General features: G+C 33.6%; 1 protein-coding gene across 1 annotated transcript; it reads left to right on the top strand.

Annotated features, from left to right (window-relative positions):
• The first annotated feature begins 16,837 nt into the window (after positions 1-16,837).
• Positions 16,838-22,609, top strand: csrp1b (cysteine and glycine-rich protein 1b). Its single transcript, XM_026266100.1, has 6 exons — positions 16,838-16,992; positions 17,656-17,765; positions 20,866-21,034; positions 21,111-21,240; positions 21,585-21,678; positions 22,341-22,609. Exons 2-6 carry the CDS (start codon positions 17,657-17,659, stop codon positions 22,415-22,417), a joined length of 579 nt encoding a protein of 192 aa, XP_026121885.1. The 5' UTR covers positions 16,838-16,992; position 17,656; the 3' UTR covers positions 22,418-22,609.
• Positions 22,610-23,649: the final 1,040 nt, after the last annotated feature.

The raw sequence follows: 23,649 nt of genomic DNA, 5'->3' as shown, positions 1-23,649 counted from the left end.
TCAGCGCTCCTGAAGGGGGTCCGACACTTGACCAAACACATGCTAGTCCCGGGGCATGTGAGGTAATTCTGATGTTACTGGGCTGAGAAGAATGAGGTGTTTCTGCTTGAACTCATCACGAGTGGCCGTGTCATTCTATGGGGGATTTTTCCATTGACATCATTAAAAGAAGAACATACTTCCTGTGGACCAAACTGTTGTCCCCAAAAGATTAAATAGTCCTTTATTTTAGTTCAGATCAGTAAAATGCAGGTCAACTAGATCTAGATCAAACGTTTGCATTTGTACTGAGGTTTCTGAGGGTTAATTTGCTAACTTTTGACAAATCTAAGCAGATTGGAAGTCTCCATTTGTTCTCAATTGAGATATTAAGGAACTCATAAATGAAAAATAGGATATATAATATATATATATTTATTCTCAATTATGTGTAAGGAAATTTATTAAAAATCATAAATGTTTTTATTAAAAACATCTAAAAAGAATATATTTAAAAATTATATTTACCTGAAAGAGACCTGAAAAGTCTCTGTAATCTCTATAACATCTAACAGACAATAGAGATATTACCAATATTAAAGATAATAATACTACTATAGGAAGATCTGTGGATTAATTTAATCTCAATTCTAAGAAAAATACAATTTACAATACAATACAATTCATGTCAATGTTGACATGCTGATTTACAATATCTATTAAAAAAGATATATTAAAAAGAATGTGTTAACGTGCAGAAAAGAGCTATAATAAAACCTAAAAATGTATTTTTAAAAGAAACAACTGATATTAAAATATTAAGAGAATACAAAAGAGAGAGAGAGCTACATTTAAAAGTATAGTATATATTTAAAGTATATATTTAATCTCAATTATGTTGAATAATAATGACTGAGAAATTAAAAATACAGTGAAAAGAGAGACTAAAAATACCTGATTTAGGCCTTGACAACTAAGATATATACTATAAAGTATAAAGATTTTAAATATCTTCAAGCATTAAAAAGATATCAATAAAAAAAAATATTGAAACTCGATGTTTAGAAATAATTTAGATGTCATAAATTAATATTATTATTAATTAAAAGTAAAAGTAGGCTATCCAATTAATCTTAATTATCTCTAAAAACAACAACTAAGATATTAAAATCTATTTTAAAAAAATCTGAAAACTATGTTTATTAGAAATAACTGAGATATTACCTGACCAATTATAAAGACATGTCAAAAGTCTTAAATCAACTTCACATCTGTCAAAAAAAAAAAAGGTATTTAAAAAATCATATCACTATGCTCCAACATTAGGTGAGAGACCTCAGCGTATCCTGATGTGTCCACAGCCCTCTCTCCTGAGAAAGCCTAAGGTTCTCCAAACATCTGGATCCCATCCGGAGGCTGTGGTTGGCCAGCAGCGCAGATGTTTGCAGACATGAGAACATCCCTTGTGTTGCTGGCATCTGTAGCCATTACACCACACTGATATATTACTCAGACCCGGGCTTCATTCAGGGTTTGACTGCAACATATGGCTGTGCTTGTCTGTTTGTTTGTTTGCTCACATGCCTCATTCCTGCATTAAATTCACACCCCTCCCAAGAATTACTGAGTGACACAATATAAATCTTACGCTTTAAAGGTCACAAAAGGTTTTGTCTCCAATGCACACATGTGGTATATTAATGTGAAACATGTGAACATAGTCTGTAAACTCACGGTGTTGCACATTATTCCCATATCTGAGAATTTCTGTAATAAGACGATTTGCTTTACATTCTTCTACACAATGTATATATATATATATATATATATATATATATATATATATATATATATATATATATATATATATATATATATATATATATATATATATACACACACATTGTTTAATTATCCTTTGTACATTTACTCCCATCTCACCTGAAAGCTGAATAAATCATCTTTCCATTGATGTACGGTTTATTAGGATCAGACAATATCTGACCAAGATACAACTATCTGAAAATCTGGAATCTGAAGGTGCAAAAAATCTAAATATTGAGAAAATCAACTTTGAAGTTGTCCAGATTAAGTTCTTAGCAATGCATGTTACTAATTAAAATTAAGTTTTAATATATTGGCAGTAGGAAGTTTACAAAATATCTTCATGCAACATGATCTTTACTTAATATCCTAATGATTTTTGGCATGAAAAAAAAAAGATAATTTTGACCCATACAATGCTTAAAAAAAAGACTGGTTTTGTGCTCCAGGGTCACATATTTAATATATATGTATGTTTTTTATATGCATATGTACTTTAATTCATTGAGATTACAATAATTCAAATGACTGGAAGAGGAATTAATCCTGATTAAAAATTTTTTAGAATGCAAACATTTAGAATTAGGTTTTGACGTAATTTCTTTAATGCAAAAAATTAAATAAAATAAAAACATTGTACAGTATATAATATGTCTAAAAGCAACAAAATCACTGTTAAATATGCAAACACAGCTGTCTACTGCAACAGCTACTTTTATAAATTGCAAATCTTTCCACACATTATCAAGGCATTTAATATCTTAAACACATCTCTCAAAACTGTTTTCCACAAAAAACACTAATTAGTACTAAATACGATCCCAAATCATAGATCGGTCTCGGTTTCCTTAGCATGTCTGGCCAACATGAGCTGACAGTTTTTCACTAATATTTCATGGTCTACATGAGGTCTGACTGAGTCCATCAAGAATCTGAAAAGAGCTTCAGACTTTGGAAGCTTACATCATCAAAGACATCTCCTCACATGGATACAATCATATTTCACCACACCAGCATCTGCTCATAGTTTGATCGATCTGAATCATAGCATCCCACACAAAAGTACTGCGATGATATCAGACAACCACAGCCTCAGACCTATTTTCACTACCATCTACCGTCCTGTAAGAGAATGGCCATTCCAAAACAACAACAACAACAACAAAAAAATCCTGCAGCCATGAATATTGGAGTTTTTTTTTTTTTTTTTGTAGAAGAGACTCACCTAAATCCTCACAGCACACTTCCACAGAGTCTGAGGAACAATCGCTCAGATCCTCCAGAGAGACTTCAGTGTCCTCTCCAACCTGCAGCCTGAGGCACAGACAGAACAACACCAAAGAAATCACAAGTTTGAAGCTTATTCATTCTTAAAGGGAATTTTCATGGATGAGACTTTATATTTCAGCAAATACATTTATCTAAAAATAGTAGCCACAAATGAAACAATAGCTGATCATACAGAGCTATAAAAAAAATGCAGCTCCATTAATTCTATATATATTGTAGCAATATTATTGGTATTTAAATGAAAATTTGTTTGACTTTCTAAGAGGTGAATTAGAACCCGAAGTAGATAAATATCACATGTGCTTTTTAAAACAGCATGCAACAACAGAAGTGTGCTCATGTCAAAAAGAGTATATCTGATCAGAAGCTTGAGACATATAAAACCCGCATATCAACCCCATCACTTTATTTAGCCTTCATTTAAACACTATGATCGGATTCATCAATCATAATGAATTCAAAAGCCAAAAGTGTCCATATAAATGCACCTAGTGTTACTAAATTGTCAGTATTTTTAAAAATGTATTTACATATTGAATTTTAAAACGTTAAAAATTAAATAAAAAAGAAGTTTTAAATTGATGCACCAATATTACAATTTGGGCCAACACAGTAAGCCAGTAAATATTTATCATTATAAGTCTATATAAAGCATGCATTAGATGACAGCCAAAGTCATTTAAATGCATGCAAAAAAATAAAAATAAATAAATACTGAGAAATTGAGCATGTGCTATTAAGTATACAGGCAAAATATGTCCAATACAAACCAATAGCAATAAAAATAAATATTCTCACCCGTATCTGAAAGGTGCCACCGCTGCCATGCGTGGAGACTCCCTTCCTGCAGGACCCTCGTTTGTGACGTTCACCTGGGATTTAGACGCAATCGTTCCTCTATTGCCGTAACCATGAGCCAGCATTTTCATCCGCTGCTTCTGAAAGTCCCTCTGAACAGCATTTGACGTTTCCCAAATGACATTCCCATTGGTAGGCTTGTGAAGGGCTTGACGCGTCTGTTGCTCTCGAGAAGATTCAACAACCTCATTGTCTAGACTCCTGAAGTGATGATGGCCAGATCTCCAGTTCTTGTTGGAGTGTCTCTCTAGGTCTCTGGATCCATCCTGAGACAACGAGCTCCTCCGGAGGCTGTTTGTGAATGGGGTCATCTCTCGTCTGGGCACATGTGGGCTGCTGTGGGCCGAACGGGGAGCAAAAGAGGGCCTATTTGTGCCACCGGACGTCCCATGTGTTCCCTGTGAAGACCCTCTAAGTAACTCCTTTGAGATCGATAGAGATGATATGGATGAGGCTGAGGAAGATAACGTGGATGTTCGTCCAGACAGCTGGTTTTGGGCGACTGGACCCAGTATAGCGCCCCTCAAGACTCTGGTGTCCTGTTTGGAGAGGCTCCGGGGCAGAGGAATACCAGAACTGCTCTGAGACACCGTCTTCAGGTTCACAACACCGCTCATGGTCCAAGAAGATCACGAGATCAAGCTCTGGGAGAAGACGTCAAGAGAACAAGATCAGATTTCACAGCTCGATAAATTATTTGTTTTTGAATAAACATAAGAAAGCAAGCTGACAGAATTATTTGCATTTTAAGAATGGTTTACTCTCATACAGTACAAGTGAAGAGAGTAAAATACTGTAAATGCTACTTCATAATAAAATAAAATAATCAGTGGAGGTCGTGCATGTATAAATATTAAATATAAAATAAATTAATTAAAATATAAAACCTGAGCAAAAGCAATAAAAAATGTATCCCAGAAAATTAAATATAAAACCATCAGTCGAGTTTGTGTAAATAATATTTGTTTAAATAATTAATAAAATAAATACAATTTTATAATATATTATTTTTACAGTACAAGAGAAAGGCACATAAATAAATAATATAATTTAAATAATTAAAAAAATCAATAGTTGTTGTGTAAATTTAAATAATCTAATATAAATATAAAATATATAAAGGCATAATATAAATAAAAATTATAAAAATACACCAGAAGACAGAGTAAAACAAATCAATAAAATAAACACACACAGTGTCCCCGAATTTAATAAACACAAAACTAATAAAATGTAAAGTACAAAATCAAATCAAATCAAAATAATAATAAATAAAAATAAAAACAAAATAATAAGTGGAGGTGGGGGAAATATATATGACACATAGTTAAATATATTATCTTAAATTAGGACATTTTAATCGTTCATTAATATGAAAACAAAAATCATATTTTAAATGCTTTTTTGTAATCACATTTTCATACGTCATTATTAATGTAAAAAAAAAAATTACACCAGCGGCTGTTGGAAAATACGAAGAATAAACATACAATATTTATATAATAAATAGAATTGTCAATGATTTTGTTTTTATATATTTTACTGGATGGATGGATGGATGGATGGGTGGGTGGGTGGGTGGATAGATAGATAGATAGATAGATAGATAGATAGATAGATAGATAGATAGATAGATAGATAGATAGATAGATAGATAGATAGATAGATAGATAGATAGATAGATAGATAGATAGATAGTAAGGTCATTTGTATAGCTGATAATAATTAGGCCTCAGTGACACATAGCAGTCGTTTTGGCCGGACCGGCTGCTCTTCTCTGGAGGGGTTTGATCAAAGGTCTGCTGACAGACTGGCACCACTTGGCACTCCCAGCATGCACTGCCAGCCCTGTCTGCCATCTCTCAAGCTTTTCCAGTGACTGGCACCAAAACCATCCCCTTCTTCCCAATAATAGGACCTCTATTGTGCCTGTAGAGTCTCACTGTTGTCCACTTCTGCTCAAATTAATTGTTTTGATTTATCCTGTGCCATAAGAACCACCGAGATTCACATGACTGTAGCGGTCACTTCTGGCCACATAAATCTATAACAATGGTCATATATTAACTGATTCCAGATCAGCAGTAGTTCTGTAAGGACTGATGAAAGAGATATTGATACAGGGACCGGCAGGGCTCTGGTGACCTGACAGAGACGTCACATCTTATTAGTGCTTATTATCTGCACTGACAAGTATCAAATTTGGAAGTATGACCAAGCCAGCATGGCAGCACATGGGGTGTGTGTGTGTGTGTGTGTGTGTGTGCATAAGTACATCTTGGCTGTAAGTTCTCTGGCAAAAGACAGCAACTCAAACTGATTTAAATTGTTGTCATGCAAAAGGGGCAAGTTGTCACATGTGGAAGGGCTTTATCTCAGTCAATAAAGACTCAAATTCCTATTATACAAATGCTTGCTTTTTAGCAGTAGCTTAACTTAATAATAAACGATTTTTCACTACACCCACAGATGAATATAATATATGCATAAAACACAATACAATTAATTATATTATATAATCTATACTGTACAATTTATATAATATAATGTATCTATTATTTTATAATTCCACCATCTCCACTGAAAATAAAAGCATTTAATTAAATTACATTAAATTAAATACTGGAGCTAACACATACTTAATGACTTTATATTAAATACACATTATTAAATAAGTATGCTTTGTTGTGAATTATAATACTTTCATGAATTGCATCATTTTACATTAATTATATTTGTAATAATTGTTAGACTTTATATGAAATACATATCTTACATTGAGATATTTAGCTTGATAATTTTTTTCATATTTTTATAATTACAAAACCAAAATAGGATCCTTTTGTAAGGATATTTTCATATTTCATCATACACAATAAAACCCACATTGACAAGCTAAAGATGATAAAGGTTAAACATTAAAAGAAATTCATAACAATATCTATAGATTAAATACAGATGTTGTGCTATATTACTTTATTTTACTTCATACAATATTTTATAATTCAGACAAAGACATTTATTTTTTCACATCCGTGCCAATATACAGCAGGATCCCAATGTGACAACATGCCCCGCTATATTAAATCAATGTTGGAAATGTTTAACAAATGCTTCAAGTTATATACATTTATACAGTTATAAAATAATCTCCTGTGGGAAATAAGACATGAAATAAATCGGTCACTAGCCCGGTTCTCCCTTATAAGCAACAAATACACCTAATGCATCACACACACATAAAATTAAAAAGGGGAAAAAAGCACCTGAAAAACATGTTGAGTGAATCACATCACATGCATATGACCGCACTACCTCAGACTCAGCATTAATCAATACAAACACAGAGCCCGGTCGGAGTAATCATGACACAGCAGTCCTGAACTCAGAGGAAGAGGATTTTAGATAAGTGGCCCAGAAAACAACTACTGAGCAACTGCTGATTGAATTTGTGTCTACCACACACACACACACACACACACACATGCACATGCATGCACAGACAGAGAGATCAACTCTGTGATCTCTCCTAAAATATTCAATACACAAACTATAAAAGCACAGAGCACACAGACTCATGCACTATTTGAATACAAGCCATTAAATCTCACCTCTTGTTGAGAGTTGCATTGAAATCCAGAATCCCTGTGATAACCTTTACTGCTGTCTGCAGAATCTCAAGGGAAGGTGGAGACTCAAGACATCTGGACATACAGGACAGTCAGTGAGGACACGTTTCGAGCCAATGAGGAAGACAAACAGAGACTGGAGACGTTTGCTCTCCCTCCCCTCAGCGTGAGACACACTGACACAGTGTTTCCTCAAACCCAGACTCATGTTTATGTTTGTCATGACATCATGCCAAAGGCAGTCTCTTGAGGACGTGTCCCATGACAGCATGCAGCATTACATTATACCAAACTACCTTTCGTTAGTATTGGCATGAAACAACCCACTCAATGCAATCGCCAAGCAAAGCTTAGCAACCTCTCAGAACACCCGGAAACACCCTAACAACCACCTACAACTACTCTGAACACCCTAGCAACCACCCATAACATTCTAGTAACCACAGCAAATGCATAGCAAAACCTCTCAGTTTTGCATATACAAACATGACAAGATTTAATATTCCTGAAATCTAAATATCTAGTTGTGAAACACATGAAGGCTTTGGTCCTCGTCAGTGTGGACAGGGGATTTGGGCTCTTCATACTGCAGCAGTCACTGTCCTCATGTGACTGGTCTTAGCTTTATATAACAGACCTGGTTTTGTCTGTTAAATTTAGACCCGAGACCCAGATTCAATATATTTTTTTTTTTTTGCCACTTCTACACTATGTCAGATTGAGTCTGTCAGAGAGAGAGAGAGAGAGAGAAAGAGAGAGAGAGAGAGAGAGCATGGGTCAAACCAGCCAGAAGATGCTTCAGATCACATTTATCCAACAGAGGAGAACAGAACAGAAAAACAGGGGAGGAAGAGAAATAATCAAATACTTCAAATACATAAACAAAAGTAACAATGAATAAATAAATAAATAAATAAAATAGAAATTTATTATTAAATAAATTATTATAAATAGTATTTTAGGCAATTGTTTTCAAAATTATTATTATTATTTGATTGTTTTTATTTATTAAAATTGATACTTTTATTCAGCAAGGATGCATTAAATCAATCAAAAAATGACAGCAAAGAGCAAACTTTTTTAAACTTTCCATTCAACGACGTGTCTTGAAAAATCATCAGTTTACACAAAAAATATGATAAAACACTGATAATAACTAGAAATGTTTATTGAGCTGAAAATCTGCATATTAGAACAATTTCGGGAAAGATCATGTGACACTGAAGACTGGAGGAATGATGCTGGAAATTTAGAATAAATTCCGGTGATTTTCAATAAAATAATTGTGAATATTTTCAATAAAATAAGTACATGCATTTTTGGTGGACAAAAAAATACACATAAAAAATTCTTATAGACGACAAATTATTATTATATATACTTGTTTTTATATGGGCTCAGATCAATATTCAACAAGCTGGTACATGTTTTCATGAAATCAAACTAAATCTAAGTCATCTAAAGCACAGACACTATTACTAACAACCAGCCAGGATAAAACAGGAAAACTGTAATTAAGTAATTAAGTTTAATCTTTTTGAAATGTGAATTTCTAGAGGTGGTGCATTCAATTATCAAAGGAAAACAACCTCATGCAAGGGAAAAAACATTTACCAACCGGCCCTGTCAGTGTGGATTTCTATGAGATCAGGAAAACAGCACGAAAGCGTGACATCATTAATCGCTGTAATACTCTGTGCTGGTGGGCTAAAAGGATCCAACATGTGAGACCGGGCTCTGACGATCCACAGGCATTTCCTACAGCGAGTCACTCCTAATCCAATTGACTCCGGCCCACACCCTTGTCTGTCATACAACTAACACGATTTAAACACTTGATGCTGTTTCCCACAGGAATCTTAATGGTCCATTCCACTGCACACGGTCCCATCTGCACCAAACCCTCTCACTGCCCACTGTCTACAGAGTCAGCTGCCCTCTAATGTGAAAATAGACCAATTTGATGCATTTCATGCACCCTCTTCTTTATTTTGTATTTATTCATTTTAGTTCTACCTTCTGCAGCACCTACTGTATGTACTGTATATATATATATATATATATATATATATATATATATATATATATATATATAATATATATAGACAAACAAACTATTCAAGATCATAAAAATATAGTTGTATTATATATTTATTATATTATATTATATATTAAAATGGATCAAAATGTGCATATAATTATAAATATAGACTTTTATCTGGTATACATACATATACTGTGCATATATAGTGTATAATTAAATAATTTGCAATGGACCTGTTTTTATATCAAATAATGACAAATACCATGAAATTGACCATAAAATATGCATAATAAAAGTCAATGCCAGCATAATGTTTTTTCATCCAAAATGGCACCAGGATGACTTGAAAAAACTAACTGTTGAATAAAGTCATCATTTTTGGTTTTCTTAATTTTTTAAGTATTTTAAGTATTCTTGTAGCGACGCAAAACGGTTGATCCCCTGATGTCACATGGATTATTTTACCGATCTCCTTGCCGTGTTTCTGGACGCTGATCAAGGTAATTACTTTGCTGTCTGATAGTTCTCTGACCTTCCCATAGAATTGATCAAAAATATCTTCATTTGTTTTCCGAAGATGAACAAAGGTCTTACAGGTTCGGAAACAACATGAAGGTGAGTAATTAATGACATCATTTTCATTTTCATCAAACCCTTTAAGACAAGTCTGGGGGTGTCCTAAATTTAACAAATTATTTACAATGATTTTTTAAGAAAATTGATGTCAAATTATTTAGTTTCCCTTTAGAATTCTTCTTTAGTTTCATCTTAAGAATAATAAAAAATTTAAGAATATTCTTAAAACAGCATGTTTAGCAACACAAAATCTAAAGTCTTACAAAATCTTAAGTTAAAAAATAATAAGATCTTTCGTGAATCCGGCCCCTGGTTTGCAGTTTAAACTCGTCTGTTCTCTTGAAATGAGCAGCAGGCCAAAGCAGGCATTTAATTATTCAGAACATCTCCGTACAAGACATTTCATAGGTTTTACATTACAGCAGGATATTAGACTGATTCCAGCAATAAAACGAGCTGCGCTGAATGTTAATGATAGGGAAAGTCTTTAAATAGATGTAGTTTAATAGGCCAGTTTTATAACAAAACTTAAAGAAGTATTATTGGCCTAAATGTTCTGGAGACTTTACAGTATAATCTGAGCTACTGTCTGCAGACAATCAGAGACACAATTATTGATTATAAACAAATCCACTCCACCCTGATGACTTCATTAAAGCTCATGTTCTTAAGGTTTCTCCTCTCGTGAGCGAATAAGCCAAATAAACCTACAGCTCACATACTAATAAAATTAATCTCATATCAAAACCTTGAGAAGTAAAATTGTGGTCCAGATCGAGATCAAGAGCCAGAATGCTCACTGTAAAGAACTCAACTGAGAGATTCAATAGCAACATAAAGAATAAAGGTAAAGATACTGCGCCAACTAGTGGTTGAAGTAATAATCACCTTCAGTACACTAGACATAGACTGTGGTCTTTAAATGATGAAAACTCAAGACACTAGAGCGAGACCACAAGATCAAGACTCGTAGCTTTACAAACCCGTAAGATAAAAAACATATTTTAAAGGATGAAAATAACAGAGGAGCTTCGTATGCGACATGTGAACTGCAGTGAAAACCTCCCAGTGACACAACTGGCAAATGCATTACAGTCTGGTGGGCATTAACAAGCGTAAATCCACTGCAGTAATCATATAAATAGTGGACTTGATGTTCGAGCTCGAGGGACTTGCTCTTTTGGATCGAACTACAATGTTACAGTCCAGCACCGTCTGGCACAGCTGATCCAGAGACGTTATTCTGAGAGCGTTTCTAAGACCAATAACTATAGCCTTGGTGCCCATTGCTTTTTGTTTGTAATTGCTCTGATCAAACAGAGATCGAACTGTATTTCACATCCTATCATTATGGCAGGCAGAACAAATTTAGTTTACTATGGAAAACGTTCAATATTAAAGAGTTACTCAAGACTCAAGAAAAATAAAAGGTACACTAGCCCATTTAAAGCCTAGGAATGACACGACATGGCAGATCACCCTAGAAGTTTCTGAAAGCCTTCATGAGAGATCAGCTCATGCTATAATCCAACACGACTCAACTTTTCCTCTCCATGAGTCATCTGACGACTAGGGACGGGCTCTAAAACCAATATTGAGGAGATTTACCGGCGTCCGTAAAACCAACAGAGTCCAGAGACTTTAATGGCTTCATTTTACAACATAAAACCAACAGGAAAATAATCAACTGAGCAACAGCACCAATTCCCTCAGCTTCCAAATAATATCATTCGTTTAGTGGAAAATGAATGTTGTGATGGGTGTAACTCTGTACTTGTATATGAGTTGTGGATTATTTTCTGGAATAATGTGACGTTGTGAGAGGGAGTGTCGTTAATAAGCCTTAAAATATCAAAATGTCATTATTAAACATCATGTGATCATTTGTAAAGGACATTTCCTGAGGGGCAGGACAATTCCAGCTTCACTTTGAGGAAATAACGCTCATACATGTGACCTTACTGAACGGTTAAGCAGCTGTCTTGTTTAATGGAACATATAGAGAATATAGATTAGTATTATATATAGTATATAGTATTACATTACGCCTCTCTCTCCCTGAGGTCATACACAGTGGAAAAACTAAATATACTGCCTACCTGGACAGCATTTAAAGCATCGCAGGCAAACTGAATACTGGTACAAAAATGAGGCAGCATCATTATGCTGTTTTTTTAAGATGCAAAATGCTAAAGCAGCACTGTATGCAACTTTCTCTTGCAATCCCAGAATGCAATGTGCCAAAAAAGGTGGCTTTACCCAGTCGAGTTAAGTCCGCTCATGCAGCATAAAGGCAGTGTTGCTATTTTTAAGCTAAAACAATTAGCAATCATTTCCAGTGATTAAAATAAAGCTGAAATTAAACAATACAAAATATGAATATGATGAAAAACCCCAATTTAAAAAAAAAATACTTCTTTTGCTACAGAAATATATGAGTTAAAGTACTAGTAATTAGTAAAAGTGAAATAAAATGTATTTACACTATATAGTAATAAGTGACATTAAATAAATAAAGAATATTTTATTCAATATTTGTGTTCATTTTTGCCTTTTAGAAGGTTGAACTGTCAGCTTAGCAGCATCTGGATGTTCTGTATCTGTATGACAACACTGCACCACAACATCATGATATATCAGTGTGCTGATGTCATCCTAATACTGCCTGTGGCTTTTAAAACACCAAATAACAAGCCACAAAACACAAGGCACATGTTAAAATCATGGGATTTTTGCCGAAAGCAAATCCAACTCACAGTCAAAACCCAAAGTGCAGCCAGCCGCCTAAACATTATCCGTCTAATGCTCATTAGTGTGGATGTAGTTAAGCACAGGGATGCTTGCGTAATAAATTTCAATTAAGGAAACATCCCAAAAACAATAAATAATAATCTCCAGGCTGTGCTAACTTTACATACGTACTGTAACTAGTTGCATTTGTTAACCAGCTTACCCACTGATAGAAACGAAGGGCAGAGAAACGCCACAGCTCCAGTGTAAACAGTCTTGCCAGTTGCATTCAAGAAGATACTAAGGTAAGCGTCCAACCTTCATTTAAGTATGATAATTATAACATTGCAGTGATTCAGAGGAGAGTCACCATCTCTGCTCCAGACTCCGAATCAAAAGGAACTGTTCTCTCCTCGTAAATATTCGCCCAGCATCTTCATTGAAATACAGATTCTCTAGTAAATGGACCAGCTGGCGTATGTCCAGGTTGGATGGATATTTTTACAAAGACCATTAGAAGTGGATATGGATCCTACAGTACCTGCATGTCTAGAGCTCTTAGGCCACGTTCGGTTCGGATTTAAATGGATCACGATGGTTATTTCAGATTATTATGTACAGGATGTTCCTCTCTACAGCAGAACGTCGAAATCTAAAAGTACATTACACATATCTGTTAAGCAGTCACAATTCAAAATCATCATCACCAGCCACCACACTATCATCAATATCAACATCACATCAAGATGATTCTGATTACCCGTATGTGAGTGATGTTGTTGTGGATGATGATGAGGATGATGAAGGTGGTGATTAAAGTGGCATGTCATCCTTCAGACTGTGTGATGCTTTATATGGAGGGCGAGTCTCTCTGCAGACAGACTCAAGTTTCAGCCGCATTAAAGGCAGAACTGCAGCCGCTCGTTTATCAGGCTTTACTGGACTGAATCTAATCTGAGCATGATGGAGTGATGCATCCACAACACACACACACACACACACACACACACACTGATTGACCATCACATCTCTGGTTCACATCAGCCGTGTTTCATTTGCTCAGCTCATGCTCTTTAACTCTGCTTGTTCCATCAAGACCACAGTCATAATTACAGTGGCGGTCTCCCACACAAAATCACCAGCACCAAAAAAAAATAAAAAAAATAATCCGGCCTCGACACGTGCTTTGCTTGTTTTGTGGTGGGAAAATATGTTCAAGGAACAAAACAGAATCTAGAGTGATGTACTTCAAGCATAGCCGGTTTGATGTAAATATGCTGGTGTTATGACGAACGTATGAAGTGATTGTGAAAGAGACAAGCGCGAGAAAGAGAGGGTGTGTCGCGCTGCATGACGTCAGTCGTGAAGAGTGAGCGCGCCCTCTTCTGGCCGTTCTCTGAAACTGAGCAGACACCAATATCGTACAGCTGTGCAAGACACTTGCAAAATAAATAAATAAATAAAACCGTAAATAAACAATGGCAGTCAATAAGTTCTTTAATTTATTGTATAATTGTATAATTTCTTTTATTATCTTATTTATGGCTACTTATGTTTATTATTTCTTAAATTCCTACTAATTCACCATCCTAAAATCCTAGTCAATATTTTCAAAATATTTTCAGAAATATTACTAACTGACATGTAAGTGACCTAAAGAAAATGCATAATTTTTGTGCACAGCAGTGAATATTCAAGATACATGCCGTTCTTTTTTACTTTATATTTTATGTTATGTTTTATTGTATTCATTTATTTTATTTTTATTATGTATTTGTATTAATTTATTTATGGCTACTTCTGTGTAAGTATGATTTCTTAAATCCGGAATAATTTTCTCCCCAGCCATCCTAAAATTCTAAACAATATATTCCAAAATATTTTTAGAAAATTTATTGACTTTGGGTAAGTGACCCAAATTAATACACCTCTAATTGATTTTTCCTTAAAGGGATAGTTTACCCAAAAATGATTTTTCTGACATACTTTACTTATGCTTATGTCATTCTAAATCTGTGTTCCTCTGTAGAACTCAAAAAGCAGATTTATAGAGCTCTGAAAAGATCGAAAAGTGTGATAAAAGTACATTATGTGGACTATATTTTAGCTATTCAATAGCTTTGTGTGATGAAGACCAAAAAAATAAATAAAAATGTTCTCATAATCATTTCAAACAACACGATGATACATTTTCATTTTTAAGTGAATTATCCCTTTTAGCTGCTCCAAGATGCTTACAAAACTATAAAAAACCACTCTTTAATAATTACCTTCACTTAATTAATTAACACCAATTTAACAAACCATTAAGCAAAATCATTTCACATTAAATTTAACATCCATATTAATTATTTTTGTCTCAGGTTTTCACATGTTTACAAACCAACAGCAAATAAAAAATACAAAAATGGAAATGAATGCACTACTGAATATAAAATGATAATTTACTCACAGACGCTGATGTAGAGTCACTGACAATATTATTCAGACCGGAATACTGAATAAATGAAGCAGCAGGTTCTTAATTCATCACATAAACTTCAGAGCACACGAGTCACGCTCTCTGTCTCTCAGGCCTGTACACATGCTCAGATTTACATGAAAACCTTCCTGTCCTGGACTCCTGTTTCTCCAGCGGTGGATTCATGCATTGGTCACACACTCGTTCTCATAGAGGACGTCCAGAGGAGACAGACCCTGTGTGTGACCAAAGAGCTGTATAGAAAAAGCAGAGCTTGAGGACTCTCCTTTCTCAGTCTCAAGGCTATGGATCAGTTTTCAACATCCTCTTTGCATCAGCAATGGAAGGAAGTCATTGGATCAGATGAATGAGTGCCGGAAGAACAGCACCATCAGCAGACAGAAGATGCGTGCTGTAGTATCCATGTGCAGCTGTGAAGATGAGGAGAAACTATAGAGAGAAAAGTGGTACCATGCTTTGAAATATATATTTATATACACATGCATACATACAAACCAGGGCACAAATTGATTCCCATATCTGCATTTCATGGTAATTACATTCTACTGTAAGATAATTTTACAAGAATCACATTTTATTATCGTATTACCATACTACTTTGTCAATTTGATTTCCCCCTTGATTTGGTTTTACAGATACAAACCAATATCCAACTCACTCACTAACTAACTAACTCAATTTTACCAATATTTACCTTTTATTTGTTACTTGACAAGTTGAGAAGCGTAATATACATGCACAGATATGAACATTGAAGACAACAAGCACCTTCTAACTAAAATTTAAATTAAAACTAACTTTATTTCTTAACTGTCTAATCGGCTTTATTTCCTAATAACTAACTGAACTAATTGGTGGTGCGCTTCCCAAAAGCAACAATGATCAAAACAATGTTGTTCACCAATATTTGCCTTTTATTTGTTACTTGACAAGAACAGATGTGTAATATTCACACACAGCTGTGAATGTGGAAGACTCATGCAACAAGCACTTTCTAACTAAAACTTTATTTCTTTATTTCTTAACTAACAGCTAGCTAACAAACTTTATTTTTCAACTAACTAATCTGCATTATTGCCCTTACAAACCAATTTGTTTTATTTCCTAACTAACAAACAAATAACTTTATGTCTTAACTTACAAATCTGCTCACGTAACTTTGTTTCTGAGCTAATTGGTGGTGTGTTTCCCAAAAGCAACAATGGTCGATAACTAAATAATCAACCAACTAACTAAGATGCTTTATTTCTTAACCAGCTAACTAACTAGCTGACTTTCTTCCGCTTCTCATTTCCAGCAGGTCCAGCTGTGCTTCATTGTGTTGGAATGAGGAGGGTGAGCGACTCCAGTCCTCCTAACAAACACCGTTTAAGGTCAAAACACACTCGAAACACACTCTCTCTGTCTCTCTCTGTCTCTCTCTGTCCCTCTCTCTCTCTCTCTCTCTCTCTCTCTCTCTCTCTCTCTCGTGTTCAGCTCCTCATCTCATCTCTTCATCAGTCTCTCATCCTCTCTGGACTCATCTGAGGACTCAGACTCTGCAGAACACTCTCTCATCTAGGGACTAACTATCACTGCAGGTGAGAGCTTTACTATTACTCTCCATAAACTAATGGTTTTGTTTCAGTGGGAAAGACAGAACGCTGGTGTCTTGACCCTTTGAAATCAGATGCACAGTCTGTAGAGAGTATATTACACTTTACAACAAGCTCCCATTTGTGAATGTTACTTAATACATTAGCTAAAATGAATATAAATTAACAATACGTGCTCTCTATTTTAGTTTATGTTAGTTAATAAAAATACTATTTTGTTATTTGTTCATGTTAGCTCACAGTGCATTAACTTTTGATAAAAAAAAAAAAAAAAAAAATATATATATATATATATATATATATATATATATATATATCTATATATATATATGCATATATATATATTTGTGAATGTTGCTTTAATTGGTAGTTCATGTTAGCTAACATAAATCATCCATAATTATGTGCATATTCTTCCATGACTTACCAAAAACCAGCATGCAGCCATTTGATTGTACTTTAAAAACAATGGCATAGGCAAATTATCTTTTATCCAGTCAAAATGTATCTTCATCTAAAAATAACTGAACTGAAACTGTGAAAACAAATGAACTGCAATTGCAAAAATTATATGCAAATGCAATAAAGCTGATGCATTTGTGAAGAAATTACGCATGTCTTAAAGTCTGCATGCATTGATACTGTCAGGATGCCGCTGGGAGGAGGAAACAAATGTGGCTGCTGTAAGAAGACGGTGTATTTCGCAGAAGAGGTTCAGTGTGAAGGACAAAGCTTCCACAAGTCCTGCTTTCTGTGCAGTAAGTCACACACACACACACACACACACACACACACACACACACACACACACACACACTGACCCGAGACTCATGCTCTGTATTCACAATATGTGAACTAATGTATGAGATAGGAGCAGATGTTTAAGCTCAAGCGGGGAATCTATTAGAGACAGACAGACACATATCGGTACACAGATGTTCACCTGACACCTTCAGTGCTCTAATAGCGTATTTTAAGCAGAAAGGATGTGCATGTGAGCGTGAGATTCTCCTTGTGGAAATGGGTGGTGAAGGTTAGTCCTGCAGAGAGAGGGTGTTAACCGGAAAATGGAAAATTATTCATGCAGATGGTCATATATAGCACGGAAAATAGATTGTTTTTGGACAAAACTGTCAGCTGTGAATGTGATAGCGTGATGCCAGCCCAGAGGAAATTCTTATTATGGATACAAATCTCCACAAATACTGCCAGTGGATCTAATGAATGATTTTTTTTGTCCTAAAAAAGTATTTATATATATATATATATATATATATATATATATATATATATATATATATATATATATATATATATATATTTATTTATTTATTTATATATATATATATATATATATATATATATATATATATATATATATATATATATATATATATATATATATATACAATTTAATTCATGCATTTAATTCACACACACACACACACACACACACACACACACACACACACACATATATATATATATATATATATATATATATATATATATATATATATATATATGAATTAAATGCATGAATTAAATTGCTTGCTTATCTGTACCAGTATATCTGCAGTATTATAGTAATAATTATTATATTTAATTAGTTTTTATTTTTACATTTTTCATAGGATTTTCTTAAATAAATTTTACACAAAGTTTTCTGAAAGTTCAGTAATTTTTGTGTTAATTCTTAAATATAACTATTTTGTTTTTTTATTCATTTTATTTCAGTTTCAGTTTTAGTTATTTTACTACATGAAGTTAAAGAATGAAAATGAGTTACGTTTAAGTTTTGTATCTTTAATTTATTTCAGAGTAACATTTTTTATTTATTTATTTATTTTTATATGGTTTTAGTTTTAGTTAACTATAATAACCCTGAATTATACATGTTGATAATTAATAGTAGTTTGCACTTATGAATGACTTAGTATTGAGATACACAATTTTAATAATCATTTAAATCGTGTAAATTTTAAGAAAGTTTTAGTAATTTTGTTGTTGTTATCACTTTTGCTTTTCTTAAATATATTTAATGTGTTTTCATGCATTTTGATTTCAGTTTTAGTTCTAGTTCTAGTAGTAAATCAAGTAATAACCGTTGCATCATTAGCAATAGTTTGTGCTTCTGAACTAATGACAAAAGTGAGTTTGGAAATGAGACTCTGAGCAGCATGTAAATCTTTCCTGTTTAACAGCATGTCTATATTAGGTGTTGTACAAAGGAACATCCCGGTGGATTGGTCTGCCTTTTATGGCTGCACATCATCTGCATCTGCCTGCAGATCTGTGGAACAAATGGATGTTTATGTGTAGATGACACACTCACACTGATGATGCACCAAACTCTCAAAGTTATTATGTCACCGAACAGTAGGGAGAGTGGATATGTTTAAAGTTTTTAAGGTTTAAAGGTTCTCAGCTGCATCCACTAGAGTTTTAGAAGAGATCTCAAGAGTCTCAAACTGTGCTCAGATTAGCAGAGACACAAATGTTTGCCTTAAACTTCAGATATCTCAATATGGATTCAAACATTTCTCCTCAAATTCCCTGTTACTTATAGCTTGCATAAACAGTTATTGATTTTCAGGAGTCATGAACTGCATTTCTAATTGTATAATGTTTCCTGTGCGGTAAATATAAGGCTATAATGTATCAAAAACTGTGATAATGCTGAAGTAAAATGCTATTTTACAGTTTCTGAGATTAACTAGTGCTGAAATATTTAAAGTAGGATATACAGTACATCTTACTTTACCTGAAAATCTACTACACTAATGTAAAGAAGTATACTATGTACTATTTACAGTATACTCGCATAAGTTGATAGTGTTTATCAGATCTCATCTGCTTGATTGTTTGTATAGTTGCAAAATGTAAACTATATGATCACCCAGCTCTAATCTGCTGAATGCAACTATCAAGTAAGAAGATACTAAAACATTATAAACATTAACATCATGATTTTTTGTAAAGCTGCTTTGAACCAAAAGAGTATTTGACTTGACTTGCTCTACTGAGACATTCACAGCTGACAATAAACAGCCACTGGAAGTACAAATGAGTCATTTTGCTAGTTTGGTTTCAATAAAAGCTGCTTTTTTGAATGAACAAATGGTACAACCCGTATGAACAAAGTAGTCTATAATAGGCTATATAACACTTATTTTCCTAAATCAAGAGTGACATTTTATTTATCTAATATTCACATGTACATTCTCTATTTAGATGGAAATATAAGTTCATATAACATATACTGTATAAAATCAACATCGGTATATGTACATATGTTAAAAATATCTATATGATGATTTTTTTTTTTTTTTTTTTTTTACATGGCATTATATGTAGCAACCCTGCATGTCAATAATATACATTATATTTTTCTCTATATGCAAATGTTATGTTGCAATCTGTATGTTTATTTTCTTGTAATTTTTTTGTTTATTATTTTAATACTTTTAGATTTGCATAGCATCCACCTGTATTGACATGTTTTCATATATATGACATAAATGTCCAAAATGTATTACACACAAATAAACATAGATATATTTATGGGATAAGAAATTACAATACATGAAAATATTCTAGCTAATAGATTTCATATATGTTTTTACTTCATATTTCATATAAGGAAATGTAAATATGTTATCTAAATAAATTGCATAGTTTATGGGAATGACCTCTTGTGTCTAAAGATAAGGAAGGATTTGATTTCTGTGAGAATTAGACATTTGTAATATATGAAAAAGCAAGCATTTATTTTGCTCTGAAGTGCAACATTATCTACAGAGCGAATTGTCTAATGCATAGCAGTGTATTGATTATGTGCATCTATGTGGACTGCAGTGGTGTGCAGAAAGAATCTGGACAGCACAACAGTAGCTGTGCATCAGGACGAGATCTACTGCAAGTCCTGCTATGGCAAGAAATACGGCCCAAAAGGCTATGGCTTCGGTGGAGGAGCGGGAACCCTCAGCATGGACACGGGTGAAGCTCTCGGGATCAAACCGGCCGGGTTAGTAGGATGTTTTCATTTGCATTGTGTCTTTACCAGGGTACATTAAAGTAGCCAGTTTGCATTCGTCATACAGACAAACATCTCATCGTGCAACCAACAACCCCAATCCGTCAAAGTTTGCGCAGAAGCTCGGCGGCTCGGACGTTTGCCCTCGCTGTGGAAGCGCCGTGTACGCGGCAGAGAAGGTGGTTGGAGGGGGAAACGTGAGTTCATTTTTCTTGAATAGACTTGTGGAGATACTCTCACATTGCCTCAGGCATATTCCCCTACCAAACTGGTTAACCCAACAATTTAACTGATTGTTTTGGCATGGTTGCCAAAATAGCCTCATTATCGCCTACTAAAAACAATGCAATGCAAACATAATACCACCGTGTCCTCACCTGCCCTCATTCGAAAGTCAACTAATGCTGCAAACTGACAAATCACTGCCAATCCCAACATGTCTGATGTTTTATATACTGCCAAACAGCATGCCAGGACAATAAAATCAAGCTAATTGACCGTGAAAAATGAAATCTCGTGCATCACTTTTCATCTCCTTTAGTCTTGGCATAAGAGCTGCTTCAGATGCGCAAAGTGTGGAAAGAGTCTGGAGTCCACAACTCTAGCAGATAAAGATGGAGAGATTTACTGTAAAGGTCAGTATCAAATATCATACATACAGGTGTTTATTTTTGTTCAATATTAGGATATTCAGGATTTGTTTAGAAATAGGCAGAAATATAAACAGTAAAGAACATTTACATCCAAATTAATAAAAAATTTTTTTATTTAAAGTGTATTTGTATCATTTAGGTTTAGAATAAATTTTATATATAACAATAGTACTGTATTATGCTATTTATAATATTTATATAATTAATATTTCTAATAACATTTCTATATTAACAGAATATTTAAACTGATGTTGATAAAAAATAATATTTATTTAATGTCTATAATTTATAGTCATAATAACATTTTAATATTATTTAAATGTAATATTATATTTAATAATTATATTTTTATAGCATTTCTATTCTAACAGAATATTTACATTTCTATTGATAATACTGTTTATTTAATCTGTATTTATATTTCAAATAATTCTATTTATTTTATTATTTAGATTTAATATTATGCTTAATATTTACAACATTTAAATTTAATATATAAAATATTATTATATTATAAAATATAATTTATAATTAGAATATATAATGCATTTTAATAATGTTATATGATTTTATCATGTTTTTTTTTTTAATACTTACAAAAACATTATTTATTTTATTATTTACACTTATTTCTATTTATATAGGGTGCTATGCTAAAAACTTTGGACCGAAGGGCTTTGGCTTTGGTCAGGGAGCTGGTGCTCTGGCTCACGCTCAGTAGAAATACAGCCAGAAGAACAGACTGGTCACTTTCATGAGAAACATGTTTGATAAATGTTACACACACATATCAGCGCCTAATGTGGTGTCCTGTTTATACTAAATCCAATAAAATCCAATAAACAGTTTTATTGTGAATCTAAATATTATTATCAACTGACATTTTTGCAATAATAAAACTGGGTTATTTTTACGTGGGCAATGGGATTTAGAATTTTTTATTTGAGAATTTTCTGGATTATGCTATGATAACTAACAATGCAAGAATGCAGTTATAATCTGAACAAATACGACTCAGAGAATTGTTTGTGAACAGACACGGTTTGAAAGCGCTCTCAGATGACTGGCTTGTTTTGTCCATGACATCACACACACATGATGAGAACAAAGTGTGTTTATGTCTCTGAGCCTGTCACGGGCTTGATCTAATGAGACCACAGACCGACTCACACCATCACAGAGAGACTACGCTTTCATCTACAGACTCAACACTAACAAACTCAGAATTAGACAATGAAACGAATAAACAAAACTGGTCTCAGAGCAGCTGCTGGAGGAAACACAAGGCTATTCCCACCATCATCAAGGAAATATCTACCAGAAGCAAAAACACAAGCTATGCTAAGAATTCAAGTTTATGCCAAGTGAATCAATACAATATGCAGAAATACACATTACATAGCAATGAACATTTCAAATAGAAGTGTTTTTGAGTCAAGGTCACATGACCTCACAACTGTATGTTGCATATTAGAAAATTTTTGAGCATTTAATATTTCATTCATAAATTATTTAACTCTTTCTCTGCCATTGACAAGTTATCTCATTTTTTAGAACACAATGCTTCCCCGCCAAAGATGTGTTTTTACGGCTTTTCGTGTTTCGGGTGTGCTATTACACATCTTCTGAACAAATACAAAACCTCCCGAACAATAACACACATGAACAGCACGGAGAAACGAGAGATCTCTTATGTAAACAGATGCATATTAAAAATAATGAAATCATCAGCAAAAGACAGCATATAAATGAAAACTGCATAATGTTACGGAATAAAATGTTGATCCAGGAAGTGGTATACTGTGTGTCTGTATACTGGAAGCTATCAGATTGCAGTGAAAATCATCAATCATACAAAAGTTTGATTTAATAATGAGTCAAAGAGATATGTTAAAATGAATTGAGCTGAATTGAACATTAAACACAAGCATTATTTCTCACTGAAGAAGTAGA

This window comes from Carassius auratus, chromosome 6 (genome assembly GCF_003368295.1).
Source record: "Carassius auratus strain Wakin chromosome 6, ASM336829v1, whole genome shotgun sequence".
NCBI lineage: Eukaryota > Metazoa > Chordata > Actinopteri > Cypriniformes > Cyprinidae > Carassius > Carassius auratus.
The sequence above is the reverse complement of the archived record's forward strand: the minus strand, read 5'-3'. Positions and strand labels throughout refer to the sequence as shown.

What these genes read in the sequence shown, in the direction of transcription:
- csrp1b (XM_026266100.1), top strand. Translation starts at nt 17,657, where the DNA reads ATGCCGCTGGGAGGAGGAAACAAATGTGGCTGCTGTAAGAAGACGGTG. An exon ending in CAAGTCCTGCTTTCTGTGCA is followed by an intron (nt 17,766 to 20,865) that starts GTAAGTCACACA and finishes TGTGGACTGCAG; the next exon opens with TGGTGTGCAGAAAGAATCTG. An exon ending in AGGTGGTTGGAGGGGGAAAC is followed by an intron (nt 21,241 to 21,584) that starts GTGAGTTCATTT and finishes CATCTCCTTTAG; the next exon opens with TCTTGGCATAAGAGCTGCTT.